The 15,282-nt window shown below is 44.2% G+C and overlaps 1 protein-coding gene and 1 long non-coding RNA gene across 4 annotated transcripts in view; one reads left to right on the top strand and one right to left on the bottom strand.

The window, feature by feature from the left end:
* The window catches only part of MBOAT2 (membrane bound O-acyltransferase domain containing 2), a 195,476-nt gene extending 180,266 nt beyond the window's left edge, over positions 1 to 15,210 (top strand). For all 3 annotated transcript variants that reach the window (XM_045010158.1, XM_045010160.1, XM_045010159.1), the window contains 2 exons: positions 11,116 to 11,267; positions 13,535 to 15,210. In XM_045010158.1, coding sequence (XP_044866093.1) covers positions 11,116 to 11,267; positions 13,535 to 13,754 — 372 coding nt within the window. In that variant the 3' untranslated portion in view covers positions 13,755 to 15,210. The remainder of the gene's footprint in view (positions 1 to 11,115; positions 11,268 to 13,534) is intronic.
* LOC123366567 lies at positions 498 to 5,716 on the bottom strand. The gene is made up of 3 exons (XR_006578142.1): positions 5,527 to 5,716; positions 3,623 to 3,665; positions 498 to 971 (listed from the first exon to the last, which is right to left on the bottom strand). It is a non-coding gene; the product is annotated as an uncharacterized LOC123366567 (long non-coding RNA).
* Positions 15,211 to 15,282: the final 72 nt, after the last annotated feature.

The following is a 15,282-nucleotide window of genomic DNA, read 5'->3' on the forward strand; positions in this document are numbered from 1 at the left end:
CTTATATGGGTCAGACACATTTAGTCCCATATTTCCTTCACATTTGTTCAGTCCTTTGGGGATTTACCATATACACACAATGCAATAGTAATGATCATTGATTTATTGGTTTTCCAATTATATCTTACACAACACCTACTAGATACAGATTATGACATAAGTGAACTGGGATACACTAAACTGGTCAGGCCAGCTGAAACTCATTGTCTGATATCAGTGAGCCCCTTGCCCCCTGGGTACTGGGGTGCTCTTAAGGAGGAGTGTTGGGATCAAGGAGACGCGGAGTCAAGAGGTTTGTCAAGCAGGCGTCCCGAGCTCTCTTGAGCTGAGTTTTTATTAGTAATTAGAACAAAGAGCATGAGATCATAGTTACTTGTAACATATTGATTGGTTCACCCATAGCCATCTCCCCTTGTGCAATATATCATAATTGGTGAAGGGACTACGTGAGCTATTGGAGGGGCTACGTGCGCTATTGCCTAGTCTGTGCTTAATCAATAACCTGAGCATTGCTTTACCTTAAGCCAGGAGTAAATGTAATAAACACGTGTGTGGTTTGCCAGCACAGCATGTTTCACTACATCTCCCCCTTTTTGTTTTTAAGCAATTTGCAGGCATAATGAATGCGCTGTTTTGTATTAAGTCGTTGCCAAGGGCAGCCATGGACAAACAGGCTAATAAGTGAAGGAATACACTGTAATATGCAGCAACAAACTATTAATCCTGCAGCTATAATAATAACAACATATGCAAACATTTGCTTTAGCCAGGATAGGTCTGGCAGCCATCCTTGTATGGTCGAACGTATCGTGCAGGTACCCAGAGCGGGCCGCTTGGTGTTGATACAGCTGCGTAACCGCGCCCCCAGGTGATTTAGTGGCACAGGTTCGCTCCACTCCGGGCCAGGTAGCTGACGATAGGTTACCTTTGGAGCAGGAAGAACTTCGGTCGTCTGATAATGCCGTTGTGCCCTGGTGAAAAATTGAGAATTGAAAGGTAATAGATTTAAATGATTGAGTGTAAACAGTACTTGAGCCAGCCATTCTTCCTTTTCTGTCAGGCTGCCGGGGACAATTCCCCCTTTCTGTTTTTGCCGCAGGAGGGCAGTTTTTAATGTGCGATTAGCTCGTTCTACAATGGCTTGTCCTTGGGAATTGTATGGGATGCCAAAGGTATGCGTGATTCCCCATCGCGTGCAGAACGCTGCCATCGCTGAAGAGCAATAGGCTGGGCCGTTGTCAGTTTTTAAAGCTGATGGCTTTCCCATCACTGCAAAGGAACGAATGAGGTGATTACAGACGTGTTTGGCTTTTTCCCCTTTTTGTGGCGTTGCCCATATATAGCCAGAATAAGTGTCTATGACTACATGCAAATAGGACCAGGGAGCTAATGGTGGGAACCGAGTGACGTCCATTTGCCACAATTGGTTTGCACCTAGCCCCCGAGGATTTACCCCGATAGCGGGTCCTGCGAGGTTTCCAGTACACTCAGGGCACTGCTGAATAATCGCTTGTGCATCAGATAGTGGTATGGAAAATTGCTTGGCCAATGCCCTAGCATTTTGGTGATGTAAGGAGTGACTTTCCATAGGAGAACAGGGGAAAGCCTTTAAGGCGTTATCAGCATAGGCATTGCCTTGCGAGATTTCTCCGGGGAAAGGCTGATGACTTCTAACATGTGCGATAAAAAATAGATGTCGTCGGTGACGTAATATCAGTTGTAGGGAAAGAAATAAACCAAGCAAATTATTATCCAAAGATGCAGTAACACAACTAGAAGCAATATTACTAACAACATTGGCAGCATACAAACTGTCTGTTATGAGGTTAACTGGTTGATCAGAAAATGTGTTAAAGGCAAGAATTAACGCAGCCAGCTCCGCACGCTGAGGAGAGCGTTGCGGTAAGGTAAACTGGGATTTCCACTGGTCATTTTTCTTCCAAGCAACCACCCCTCTGGAGGGGCCACCATCGGTGAAAATGGTAAGAGCTTCTGTTATGGGAACGGGAGATACCAAGTAAAATACTTTCAGCGGAATATGCTGAGCAACTTGGAGACGAGGATCCTTGGGAGTATGGTAAGTTACGGACCCAACATAATTGGCTAGGGCTATTTGCACCTCCTCCAAGTGCATACATGCAACTTCCCAGGTGGCGATGGGGATGGGGATAATAATGTTTACTAAATCCATGGCAAACAAGTTTAGTGCTCGATTGCGTCCTTTAGTGATTAATTGAGCAAACATTCCAGACAATGGGACGAGTGTGTTTTTGTGTGTGTGTGGTAAATACATCCACTCGAGGATAAATTCTCTCTCACTTGTATGTTGAAGTAATGCCCCCATGAATTGCTTAGTGTCCCCAAGAATGATTAAGGACGGGGGCACGTCAGGTACTGCTCTATCTACCCACCTTTCTGCCATGGCTTCGTTGATCTTATGCACTACCTCCCGTTGTTCGTTTGTTAGTGATATTATGTCTCCCGGTTGCTTTCCTAATTTTAGGGCATTAAACAGTGGAGTTAGCATAGAAGTGGGAATCTTGTAATACGGTCTTATCCAATTTATGGATCCCAGAATTTGCTGTAGTACTACATATGTTAACTTTTTTGGCAAGGTAAGTTTTGGAAGTATGGGCATGGAGTATGCTGCAAGCATTTTATGACCTAAATATTGAAAAGGTTCGGATTCCTGTATTTTTTCCGGGGCTACTACCAGACCCGATTGACTTAAGATATCCGTTAACTCACTTTTCCATGTGGTGGGTAGGGGCCTACCGGCTATTAAGATATCATCCATATAATGGTATACAAGTAGCTTTTTGAACTTATTTCTGAAAGGTTGAAGAGCAGTGTTTACAAAATACTGACACATGGTAGGGCTATTTAACATGCCCTGGGGTAACACTTTCCAATGATAACGTGTTGTGGGTTGGGCGTTGTTCAGGACTGGCACTGTGAATGCAAAATACTTTCTATCCTTTTCCTGTAACGGTATTGTAAAGAAACAATCCTTTAAATCAATTATTGCCACCTGGTAGTCATAAGGGATTAAATTTGGATTGGGGAGGCCACACTGCAGGGGGCCCATTGGTTCTAGTATTTTATTAATTTCCCGTAAATCGTGAAGGAGCCTCCATTTTCCTGATTTTTTCTTAATTACAAAAACAGGAGTATTGTACGGGCTTGTAGTATGCTCAATGTGTTCATCTTTCAATTGTTGCTCAACTAATTGCTGCAAAGCTTCTAATTTTTCTTTAGGTAATGGCCATTGTTCTACCCAGACTGGTTTATCAGTTTTCCACTGTAACGGAAGAGCCTGAGGCTTACTCATCTTCCAAAACCAGTTTTGCCCCTATCTGTTCTAACAAATCTCTTCCCCAAATGTTAAACTGTAAAGGCAATATGCAGGGTTGAATATATGCTATTATGGGACCTTGTTCCTGGGATTTTACCGGTAACCATTGAGAGCTCTTTTTAGATGCTTGGCTTCCTCCTACCCCGAATACCGCAGGGGCTATCTCAGAGGGCCATTTAGGTTCCCAGTCCTTTTCAGCTATGACAGAAACATCCGCCCCTGTGTCCAACAAACCGGTCAGCCACTTACCTTGGAGGTTATACTTACGTTGAGGTTTGTGCAGGGATATTCGGTGTACCAACGCCGCCACCTGTGGGTGAAAGGAAGAGTCGCTGTCGCCTTCAGTACGGGTGGATCCAAAGCCTCCTGTACGTGTTACCTGTGATTTTTCTCCAGGGAGCTCATATGGCAACAGTATCATTTGTGCCCAGGAGTCCCCTCGTCTTAAAGTAAAAGGCAGGTGACTCCAATACTGAACATATATTTTTCCCTGATAATCAGCATCAATCACTCCTGGAACTACCATAATTCCTTGTTTACTTGCTGATGACCGAGGGCGTATAATGCCCACCGTCCCTTCAGGAAGGGGCCCTTTTAGTTGAGTAGGCATTAAAAGAACTTCCCCCGGTAAGAATGAGGATTTTTCTTCTTGATTATACAAGTCTATCCCAGCACTGCCGGTCGTTGCCGGTTGCGCTCTAGTCAATTCTTCCGCCCCCATTGTTTTTCCGGGGCCCGGGGAGGGCCCGATCACTAGTTTCCCTGCCCCAGTCCTGATCGACATTGATTTGCCCAATGATACCCCTTGTTGCATTTAGGACATTTTTTGGAGGGCCTACCCCTTCCTGGGCTCTTCCTTTATGTGCTCCCCCTCCGGGTGCCCTACACTGGCTTTTAAAGTGACCCGGTTTTTTGCAATTAAAACAATTTCCTGTGGGTTTATTACCTTGTCTTATAGCCCCCGCCAAAAGAGCCATAGCATGGGTTTGACTACCGACATCCGCGCAAGCCTGAATCATGTCCGCTAAAGTGTACGAGGGGCGATGTATTATAGATTGCAGTACCTTCTTGCAATCAGCATTAGCTTGCTCATAGGCCAGTCGCCGTAAAAGCTCTGTCTGTGCCTCCTCGTTATCAACCTGCCGCTGTACTGCTTCCTTGAGCCTATCTATGAACTGCGGATACGGCTCTGTAGGCTGCTGCCGGGTGGCTGTGAAAGACCTAGTCGGTTTCCCACTTACGGGAACCCTTCTGAAAGCTCTCATAACACTAAGTTTAGTACGAATATATGTGTCTGGGTCTAACTCCAACTGTCCCTCTATAGTGCTAAATTGGCCTGCTCCATAAATCTGGTCAGGCGTGGCAGCTGGGGTTGAGTATCCTACAGCAGCTAACCTGAACTCACTGTCCCACACCATATACTGGGCGGGGGTCAGCACCATACGAAATAAGTCTTTCCAATCTTGTGGAGCCATCGTGTAGCCATTACCAATCCCTTCTAAGATGCCTGCCACGAAATTAGACCTGATGCCTGTCTCCGTGATAGCTTTTCTCACTTCCCTCAGTACTGTATACGGTAGCGCCGTCCACTGTCTGACGGCATTGCCCTGTGCATCGACTCCTGCCGCTATAGGCATTAGCATGGGCAACTCTCCCTCCCACTGATGTTCTTCCTCCAAACTCAATTCCCCCGTCTCACGCGCCAACGCAACCGCCGCCCGGACGCAGCCCCCACGATTCCCCCGGAAACAAGGCTGATCAGTTCCTTTATTAACGGAGGGATCCGAGGGCCGCTGCCCCGTATCCGACACCGCAGGTGCTGGTGGTAGCACCCGCGGGTACGGAGGCGGTGTCGTCAGCGCGAGAAGCGGGGCGGCAGTGAGAGACGCCTGTGGCCCCAGTTTTCCCACTGCCTCAGTACAGCGCTGCCACATGAGCAGGTGCTGTACTGCTGCTCTCGGTGTCTCAAAGAGCTGTGTTCCTATCTTTTGCCAATCTGCTTGCTGCAGGGACCCCTCTTCGGGATACCAGGGGCATTGACATTCTATTTCCTTAACAAAATCCTCTACATGCCGCAGCGTAACCGCTGGGCAACCGCTCCCCTCAATGAGCTTAAATAATTCCTTAGCATGAGCCTTTTGTGGCACTGATAAATCGCTCCCCATACTCACGAGTGGCTGTTTCCAGCGGGTGCACCTAGACTATTCCAGTCGGATGAGCAGGGGTCCTCGGGATCCAGTGTATCACGTCGGGGTCACCAGATGTTGGGATCAAGGAGACGCGGAGTCAAGAGGTTTGTCAAGCAGGCGTCCCGAGCTCTCTTGAGCTGGGTTTTTATTAGTAATTAGAACAAAGAGCATGAGATCATAGTTACTTGTAACATATTGATTGGTTCACCCATAGCCATCTCCCCTTGTGCAATATATCATAATTGGTGAAGGGACTACGTGAGCTATTGGAGGGGCTACGTGCGCTATTGCCTAGTCTGTGCTTAATCAATAACCTGAGCATTGCTTTACCTTAAGCCAGGAGTAAATGTAATAAACACGTGTGTGGTTTGCCAGCACAGCATGTTTCACTACAAGGAGGTTCCCATAGTCAAGGTATGAGATGAGGGCCTGGGTGAGAGTTAAGGTGTGTGGAAAGAAGAAAGGTTGGATCTTAGATATTTCTGTAGAAAAATCTGAAAAGTTTACACAGAGTTTGGATGGATGGGTGTAGAGAGAAGACAAAATGACCCTTAGTTTAAGTGCCTGTATGACTAGGAGGTGGGTGATGTTGTGAAAAATGATGGAGAAGGGAAAGGCTTGAGAGGAAAGCTCAGTTTGGGCCATGTTCAAATTAAGATGACAATTGGACGTCCAAAGGGAAATATTAGAAAGGCAGACAGATATGCTGTTTTAGGAGGAGGAGGATTGTTCATCTGTAGAAAGGTTGATTTGTGAGTTAGTGGCATAAAACTGATAGAGCCATACTTGTGGATTAATGACAGAGTTGTGGGATGCCTCCTCAGAATAGGAGAGGGGAGAAGGAGGAGGACCCAACAGGTGAGACCCTGAAGGACCGATTGGAGAGGTGGAAGAATTATGAGAGTGAGAGCTACGAAAGTCAATGGAGGACAAAATTTCAAGAAGTCAGGACTGGTTGACGGTGTCAGAAATCTCCAAGAGGTCAAGGTGGACAAGGATAAAGAACCCGAGATTTAGTCTAGAGGAGGTCATTAGAGATCTGAGGGAGTGCAGTTTTGATGAAATGTAGAGGGTATGAGACGGGGGGAAAAGGGGGGAATATGAGAGAGGGGATGAGACGGGGGGAAAAGGGAAATCAGGTTTTAGGATCCACTGCTTAGTTTATTTCAGTTTGTGTCCTGTACACAAATCTCAGTCTGTCTTAACTGAACAGAACATGTTTATATACCTTTAAACCACAATTTTCAGTATATATACACACATAACTCCTTACATATCATCTGTACGTACATTTCACAATGATTATGGTTATCAGTGTGAAACAGGCTTTCAGTAGAGATTTTTTGATAGTCTTTGCCAAATTAGTATGTAGCTACCAGACCTAGGGGACCTGAGTGTTGGTTTGTGATTCCCTTACTCAAGATATGTCTAACAACTCTTTATTAAGGAAAAACACTCAGCAGTTAGTGGTTACTTAAGAACAGGAAACTCATTAGGATGATCTCATCACAGTCGCCTCCAGTACCAGACAATACAGCTTCAACCTCCCTTTGTTACACTAATTTATTTATAACTTTTTTGTTATCTTTTTTGTGTATTTGTCATCTTTTCTTTTTGTTACTGTAATGGGGTCAGCACCCATCTCTGATGCATGCCCCCTTTTCTCTGGTCGACAGTGCCTGCAAACACAGTTTTTTTCATGGGGAGGGGCACCCACCTCTCATGGATGGCCCCCTTTCTCTTGGTTAGGTGTGAGCTTGCGTTTCTTTTTTGGTCTTACCTCAGGATGGCATCTGCCTCTTGTGAGGACGCCCTGGCCGCTGGTTCTCTCATCCGGTCTTTGGCAGCTCAGCCCTCCGGCCAAGCCACACAAGCATTCCCCCCCGCCCCCATTTCAGGGTATATCATCCCGAGTTCTTATCACAACCCTGGTATGGGGCCGTAGCTCTTAGGTCTTCCCAGAGGCACTGCCTTCTTCAGACACCTAGCCGGGGCCTATCTTGGTACCCTCTGTGAACCTGTATTGAATTTGTGGGATACTTTAGGATATTATGAATACCAATATTGTAAAATTACAATGAGTTATGCCAGGTATACCGTGGTAAGGTATCTGCAAAAATGTTTTATCATACCTGGCAAATTATTCTTGTTTGTTTTTGTATCACCTTTTTATTGTAAGTTACATGTATGGTATGTCTGTAGTTCCAAACTTGTGCTGTGCATCTGGCTGACACCCCCTCAGACAGATTGGCATTAGCACTACCTAGCCTTCTTGATGGCCCATTAATGGACATCAGCTATACAATTGACCCATTGAGAGAAGGAAAGGGATACACCTTATGACTCAGCAAGGCATGCAGGGGCATGCCTATGGACAGAACTCTAAGCTGCCCAGCACATGGCTAGGCCGCTTGTATTTGAAACAAAGAAAATACAAAAAGCTGCATGGCCAAAGGCTATAAAAGGCAGCTGCATCTTCTCCATTTTGTCTTCAGTCCTGCTTCTTACCTCTGGAGTAAGCTTTCTACAAACAAAGCTCTGAACTAGGGTGACCAGACAGCAAATGTGAAAAATTGGGACAGGGGATGAGGGGTAATAGGAGCCTATATAAGAAAAAGACCCAAAAATTGGGACTGTCCCTATAAAATCGGGACATCTGGTCACCCTACTCTGAACAAAGAACTGAATGACCCATCCAAGCTGTGGATGTGTTCCAGAGGGACTTTCAAGCCAGCAAACTCACCAGTGCTGCTAGGAACCTGAATATGGACTTTGAAGTCTTTGTATGTATGTGACTGCTTTACCAACTCTCTTCTTGTTCTGTCTTTATAACAAACCTTTAGTTTTAGATACTGAAGGATTGGCTGGCAGCATGGTATTTTGGGTAAGATCCAAACCTATACTGACCTGGTAACGTGGCTGACCCTTTGGAGTCAGAAAAACATTTTGTATATGTGAGCAGAATTTTTTAAATAACTTCTCACTGTGCTGCACCTAGGTGCTGATTGGGAGCCAGAGAACTGGAATGCAATAAGGGGGCTGTGTGATTTCTTTTTTTGTTTCTTGATAACCAGTGTGGGGGAATCAGGAGCAGTTTGTGACTTTAAATTCTGTGTTACCCACCAGCGTTGGGACTATCTGCTCTCCCTTTTGCAGCCTGCCCTGACCTTGGCATTTCCAGTGAGGTCTGCCCTAGGCACACCAGGTCACACCTCAACTGGTGTCCTTTTCAGCAGCCCTCCCTGGACTCAGTCTGCTACCAGACCAGCAGGGCCTATCTCGGTACCCTCCTCTGGTCTGGCCAGGTTTTATGCTCAGTCCTTCGGGCTCAGCCTGCCCGCATTAACCTTTTGACAGCTCTGCTGCTATCCAGCCAGGCAGGCACCTGGTCTTTGGCAGCCTCTGCTGGACTCAGTGTGTCTGGTGAGCTAGCTACAGTTCTACTGTTCATCTGATCAGCCAGGCACTTGGTCCTCCCTTGTCAAGCGCCACACAGTCACTGAAGGCTCTGCTCTGCTGTTTGCCTTTTATCTGGCCTTTCTGACCCTTACTGGTTGCTCCAGGAGCCCCTCTGATTGGCCGCTCTTCTGCAGCCACTCTAGACTGCTTGGAGGTCTTTTCGCTGCTCTATTCTGGGACAGGGTAATACAGGACCATGAGGTCTCCAGCAGGGGGCCTCCAGACCTAGTCCATCCTGCCACTCTCACAAACATGATTTCTCTGAAATTTGTTACACATGCACAACACTAAAGATGATTACTCTATAATTTTCACGTGCAGTTCTGCTTACACTTATGCTGTTAAACATGATCAGAACAGACACTTAAAATTCACAGCAGGTTTCTCTCAAGCTTAAATGTACCTTTGCTCCCAAAACCCCGTAGCCCTTATGCACCCCTGTGAGCTCTGTCAGTTGGCACCAAATAGGGTTGCCAGGTATCTGGTTTTCGATGGGAACACCTGGTTGAAAAGGGACACTGGTGGCTCTGGTCAGCATGACTGACCAGGCCATTAAAAGTCCGGTTGGCAGCACAGTGGGGCTAAGGCAGGCTCCCTGGCTGCCAAGGCTCCGTGTGGCTCTTGGAAGCAGTGGCATGTCCCCCTTCTGGCTCCTATGCATAGGGACAGCCAGGGGACCCCAAGCACCAGCTCTGCTGCTCCCATTGGCCGGGAACTATGGCCAATGGGAGCTGTGGGGGCGGTGTCTGCAGACGGGGCAGTGTGCAGAACCACCTGGCCATGCCTCCACCTAGAAGTTAGAGCAGAGACACGCCGCTGCTTCCAGGAGCTGCCTGAGGTAAGTGCCAGTGAGAGCCTGCACCCGTGACTCCCTCCTGCTCCCCAACTCCCTGCCCCAGCCCTGATCCCCCTCCCGCACTCCGAATCCCTCAATCCCAGCCCGGAGCACCCTCCTGCACCCCAAGCCCCTCATCCCCAGCCCAAGAGCCTGCATCCCAAGCTGGAACCCTCACACACCCCTGTACCCCAGCCCAGAGCCCTCTCCTGCACCTGAACCCCTCATTTCTGGCCTCACCTTGGAACCTGCACCCGGAGCCCCCTCCCATATTCTGAACCCCTCGGCTCCACCCCAGAGCCCCCTGCCACATCCTAAACTCCTCATTTCTGGCCCCCCCCCGGAGCCCACACCCCCAGCCAGAACCCTCACCCCCTTCCACACCTCTATCCCCTGCCCCAGCCCAGTGAAAATGAGCAAGTGAGTGAGGGTTGGGAGAGTGAGTGACAGGGGGCGGGAGAGATATATGGAGTAAGCAGGGTCAGGGCCTTGGAGAAGGGGCGGGGCTCGGTTTTGTGTGAGTAGAAAGTTGGCAACCCTAGCACCTAGAGGTCACACAAGGTTCTCAAAGAAACATACAGGAGCTGTGTGTTAATGTGTTATGTACATATTTTGTTACATTAACTACTACATTATTGAGACTTCTGAAATACACAGTTAAAATTTCTTACATTTAGATAAAACAGGATGCTTTTTAATGCTTTGGACTGTAATCCCGCCAGTGAGTGTATGGGAATGGCTTACCTTAAGGGGACTTTTTGTTGAAGTATTCTATTTTCATATTATTCACAAATGTACATTTACAGAAGATTAGATGTCACTTACTGTAAAACAAGGCTGTTTCAATCAGACAAGAAGTCTCAAATTAGATTGGATATATTGAAAATACTAAATTCTAATACTAAATTCTTAGGCCAGAGAATGCATGGTAAGCTGAAGGCCAGGGTGTGCAAGCTCTCTGTACCTTAGGTCCATGGCTGCTGGGTATGGCTTGGACACACATGTACCAACTGCAGTGTTCTTAGATGAATCCTTTGACTTATATATAGATTGGCATTGAAATCTTCTTTCCAATAGGTTCTTTGTCTCAGCATAAAGTATGTGAAACCCTTTCCCCACCAGATGTCCTCGAGGAGAGGAAAGAGACTGGAGATAAGATGAAGTTTTTAGTGCCTGAAGGCTTTCATGGCAATGGAACAAATAAAATACAATAAAACTAGCTCTCAATAACAATGTTTTAGTTACTAACACTGTTTACTGTTATCTGCTTTTTTTAGATGAGAAACAACATTAGACACTACTTTGTTGATTCTCCTCCTGTTAAATTATGTTACGATGTCATCACATGGATAGCAACTCAAGTAGCAATAAGTTACACAGTTGTGCCATTTGTGCTGCTCTCTGTAAAACCCTCTTTCATGTTTTACAGGTAAGTACACTTTATGGGTTTTTTAAAAATCACTGAACTCATAGGCAAGTTAAATTATTCTTGTGGCAGGGGTTCTCCTTTGAGTGGTGAATAAAAAGTAGTATTTGGATCACTATTTTGCCAGCTAAGTGAGTTGTCATCCAGTTTGAAAAAACAAAATAAATAACAATTTTCATAGTTCCTTAAGCTCACAGAGCACAAGTGCACTATTGAATTTCCTGGCATAGGAGCCATTCAGAGCGCACATCTGAGATCAGAAAATGGGTCAAGGGGCACAGAGCAACAGGAATAAGTGACCACTGCCTAACGTAACTTTCATGAATAACCAGCCATAGAAGGATAAATAGGTATATATTTCTCAAAAGAGAGAGTGCTTCACAGAAGACTCTTAAATGTAGCAGGAAAATCCCTTTTTTTTTTTTCATTTTTTGCAGTTTTAAAGTGACACAGATGTTTAACATACTATATAGTGTGTGTACATACACATATAGTGACAGTATGTGTAACTATTCAGTACACAGTCTAGCAGTAAGGTATACTTAGATAATTTTTTCACATCTTAGCTCATAGAGCTGAGAAGCTCATTTGGATAGATCTCTAATTCCAGTGTTGGATTTTCTATAGTTAAAGCTAGTAAACATGGTTTGATATGAACAGGTTTAGTCCCGACCGTGTCCTTGGTGCACCACACAAACCCGAGTTAGTGTCCAAACTCACCCCAATGCTTGGGTGTGGCTTTATTTGCAACCCCAAAATAACACAATATCAACTTCAATCTAAGCATCTTCTATGCAGTCGGCTGCCCAACGTTTGGGGATGCTCCGAATGCCACTTGTAGTTCCCCCTCCCAAGAAAGCCTTTTGAACCTTCCTCCCATGGGTGAGTTATCAGGCCACACTTACAGTAGAACCTCAGAGTTATGAACAATTCAAGAATGGAGGTTGTTTGTAACTCTGAAATGTTTGTAATGCTGAACAAAACGATATGGTTGTTCTTTTAAAAGTTTACAACTGAACATTGACTTAATATAGCTTTGAACCTTCACTATGCGGAAGAAAAATGCTGCTTTTAACCATTTTCATTTAAATGAAACAATCACAGAAGTTTCCTTACCTTGTCAAAAAAAATTTCAACTTTCCCTGTATATTTTCAGTAGATTACATTTAATGCAGTACTGTATTGGGGAGGGCGGGTCCCTGCTGCCGCCTGATTGCATACCACCTTCCAAATGAGGTGTGTGGTTGACTGGTCAGTTTGTAACTCATAACTCTCAGGTTCTACTGTACTATAACGAATAAGTAGAACTGCACCAGGGTTCTAACACCTGTTTATGGGGTTAGTCAATTGGAGAGTCCAATAACCCAATTAGAAGTGAAGTTTCTTTGCTATCATTATTCTTCCTCTCCACTTCTCATTGCTCAAGGTTATTATTTTTTCACTTTTGCTTTACTTTTTGTTTCTACGGTTTCTCTTTTATTAATTAAATATAGTACATTTGCCAGAGTATGGAATACATCAAAATATATCATACTTCCCAAATACCTAATGGCATGTGTGACTGCAAAGCTGGGTTAAGAGGGTCACTTGGGCCTCCTCTCCTCTCTTCTGTCCTCTGGCCCCCTCTAGTTGGAACCAGCTGGTTAGGTCACCGGGGTCCCCTCTTCACAGCCCATTGTCCTCCCACTGGCCAGAACCGGCTGTGACTCCTGAGCTGGGCCTCTGGGTCACTGGTCGCAGGGGTATCCATTCTCCAGGCCATTGGCTGGGGTCCCAAGTTCTGTCACTGGTCCTCTGTAACAACAAACTCCCTCTCCCATCACCTCATTAAACCAGTAGCACAGAGGGAAACTGAGTCCCACCCCCTCTGCATGCAAATCATTGAAAAAACAAGGAAAAAACAGGAAAATCCCCCACTTTATCACAATGTCTATTACAGATTATAGCAGAGTGGGGGGTCACCAAAAATGAAATTTTGCTATGGTAAATGTAGTATTTTACCTTAGATCTGGTAATAGTTCAGAATTGTCTACTTTACATTCTAGCAGTAAATATACTGGGAGAGGTTTCACTTTTTGTTGATTCCCACTCTGCCTTCCAATACAATAAAATATATTTGAAAGAATGCCAGTGGAAATGTTGATGCCTTGCTGCTAAAGATCATATTTACAGCAAACTGCCTATGTAAGAGCAGTAAGTTATTTAAAGTAGCTATAATAGGGGCCAAAGTTCTGATTAATGATTTTTTTTTCTTCTTCTTCTTTGTTTAGCTCCTGGTATTTCTGTCTTCACATTGCCTGCATCTTAGTGTTGTTGATATTGCCATTGAAAAGAACTCAAAAAGGAAGTATAGAGCAGGAAAGCATCAAGCCCCCATGGCCCAAAAAACTAGAAGAAAACATTTTGGGACAGAACAGTTATTCCACAACAAATAATAGTTTCAATCAGAAACGAGAAATAACCTGCAGATATCCAGCACTGAAACAATGATTGGGAAATACTATGATGAATATATTTTGTATGTTTTCAAAACCCATTTTTAGCACCTTTTAAAGGGGTTTGTATTTGTTTGCAAAGGTGTTTAGTAAGAAAAGAATGCTGTTACCTAGGGAATATCACATACAATAGCAAGACTGGAAACAAAGCAAATTAACCCCTCCTATGCCATGTCCCTGTGGGTCATGCCTTATATGAAAATATTACCATTATTTCAATGGGCACTCAGGACTTACAACGTATGTCCATAGGGTCAGATATGTGCCCCTTTGCTGAATGTACGTTGTGTATCCCAAGGCACTGATGGGGTGGAAAACAGCTGTGTCAGTCTAAATTAACACATGGAAATTAACTTTTCCAAATGAATGACTTGCCTTAAACCCTCTATCTACTGAAATATTGTTTCTAAGTGATAATTTCATGTTTAATATTATGTGGGAACTGTATAATGTTGGGTGCTCTTTTTAAAAAAAGACAAGACTATGAAATGGGAAACTGTTGAAAGGTTGTGAATCTTTGAAAAGGTATTGCAATAAACATCTCAGTATTTGGAGGGTTTTCTTAGATCTCAAACTATTACAGTACGTTGCGGAACTGTAAACATTACCAATGCCAAATTATAGCTTAGTTTGATAAAGAGAGTCTAATTACAAAGAGCCCTTCTGAAAGGATTTTTTTAAAACTAAAGATTCACCTTTTTTTCTAGGGCTAATAGCTCTGTTCTAGGTTTATTTTATTTTGTTGTTTTTAAAAACACTAAGTGGACTTTGAAGCTGGAGACAAAATGGCAGTCATAATAGAATACAGATGAAGACACTGTGCAAGCCACCAGGCTTTCAGTGAAAGTGCTTCTTACCTTTAGCTACCGGAGTTCCTTATTCTAGCACTTAAACATTTTACAAATAGTGACTTTTTAATCTTTAAGAAGTCACTCTGAAGTTTCTCAGACATAGAATGGTTAGCTGAAGGTGCTTACAGTATCGAATAAATATAGCCAGATTACCTTGAGGTTGTAACTCAAGTTACTAGAAAACAAAAGATGAAATCATATGTCAACCAGGCACTGTATGCTTCATCTTGATAATCCATGGCCTGTCACCCCAAAATGCCAGTGGGCTTTAAGGAAAGCTTTTTCTTTTTTCTAAAATTAAGATTTCAGATGCAGAATTCACACTACACTTTTAGGTGAGATTATGGGAGAAAACAATGTTTGGGAATGTGAGACTGATATTTCATTTTGAAATTATATCAAGGAAGTAATGTTGTGATTATATCTGTAACAGACCATTTATTGTGGTAATGGCCTCTGCTAGAGAAAAAATGTGTTCAAAGGGCTATGTTTTTATTTGCTTATATTCTGTATTATTTTCATATGATTTTTAGTAAATGCAAACTGTTTATCCACATGTTGTTTTAACTTTAAAACTTATACAAAAAATGCCACAGCAACAGTAATGAAACTTATTATCAAACAATAACAGCCAAATGAGGTGAGTAATAAATTTCTTGATTAATATTTCGG

The sequence above is a fragment of the Mauremys mutica genome, chromosome 3, assembly GCF_020497125.1.
Source record: "Mauremys mutica isolate MM-2020 ecotype Southern chromosome 3, ASM2049712v1, whole genome shotgun sequence".
NCBI lineage: Eukaryota > Metazoa > Chordata > Testudines > Geoemydidae > Mauremys > Mauremys mutica.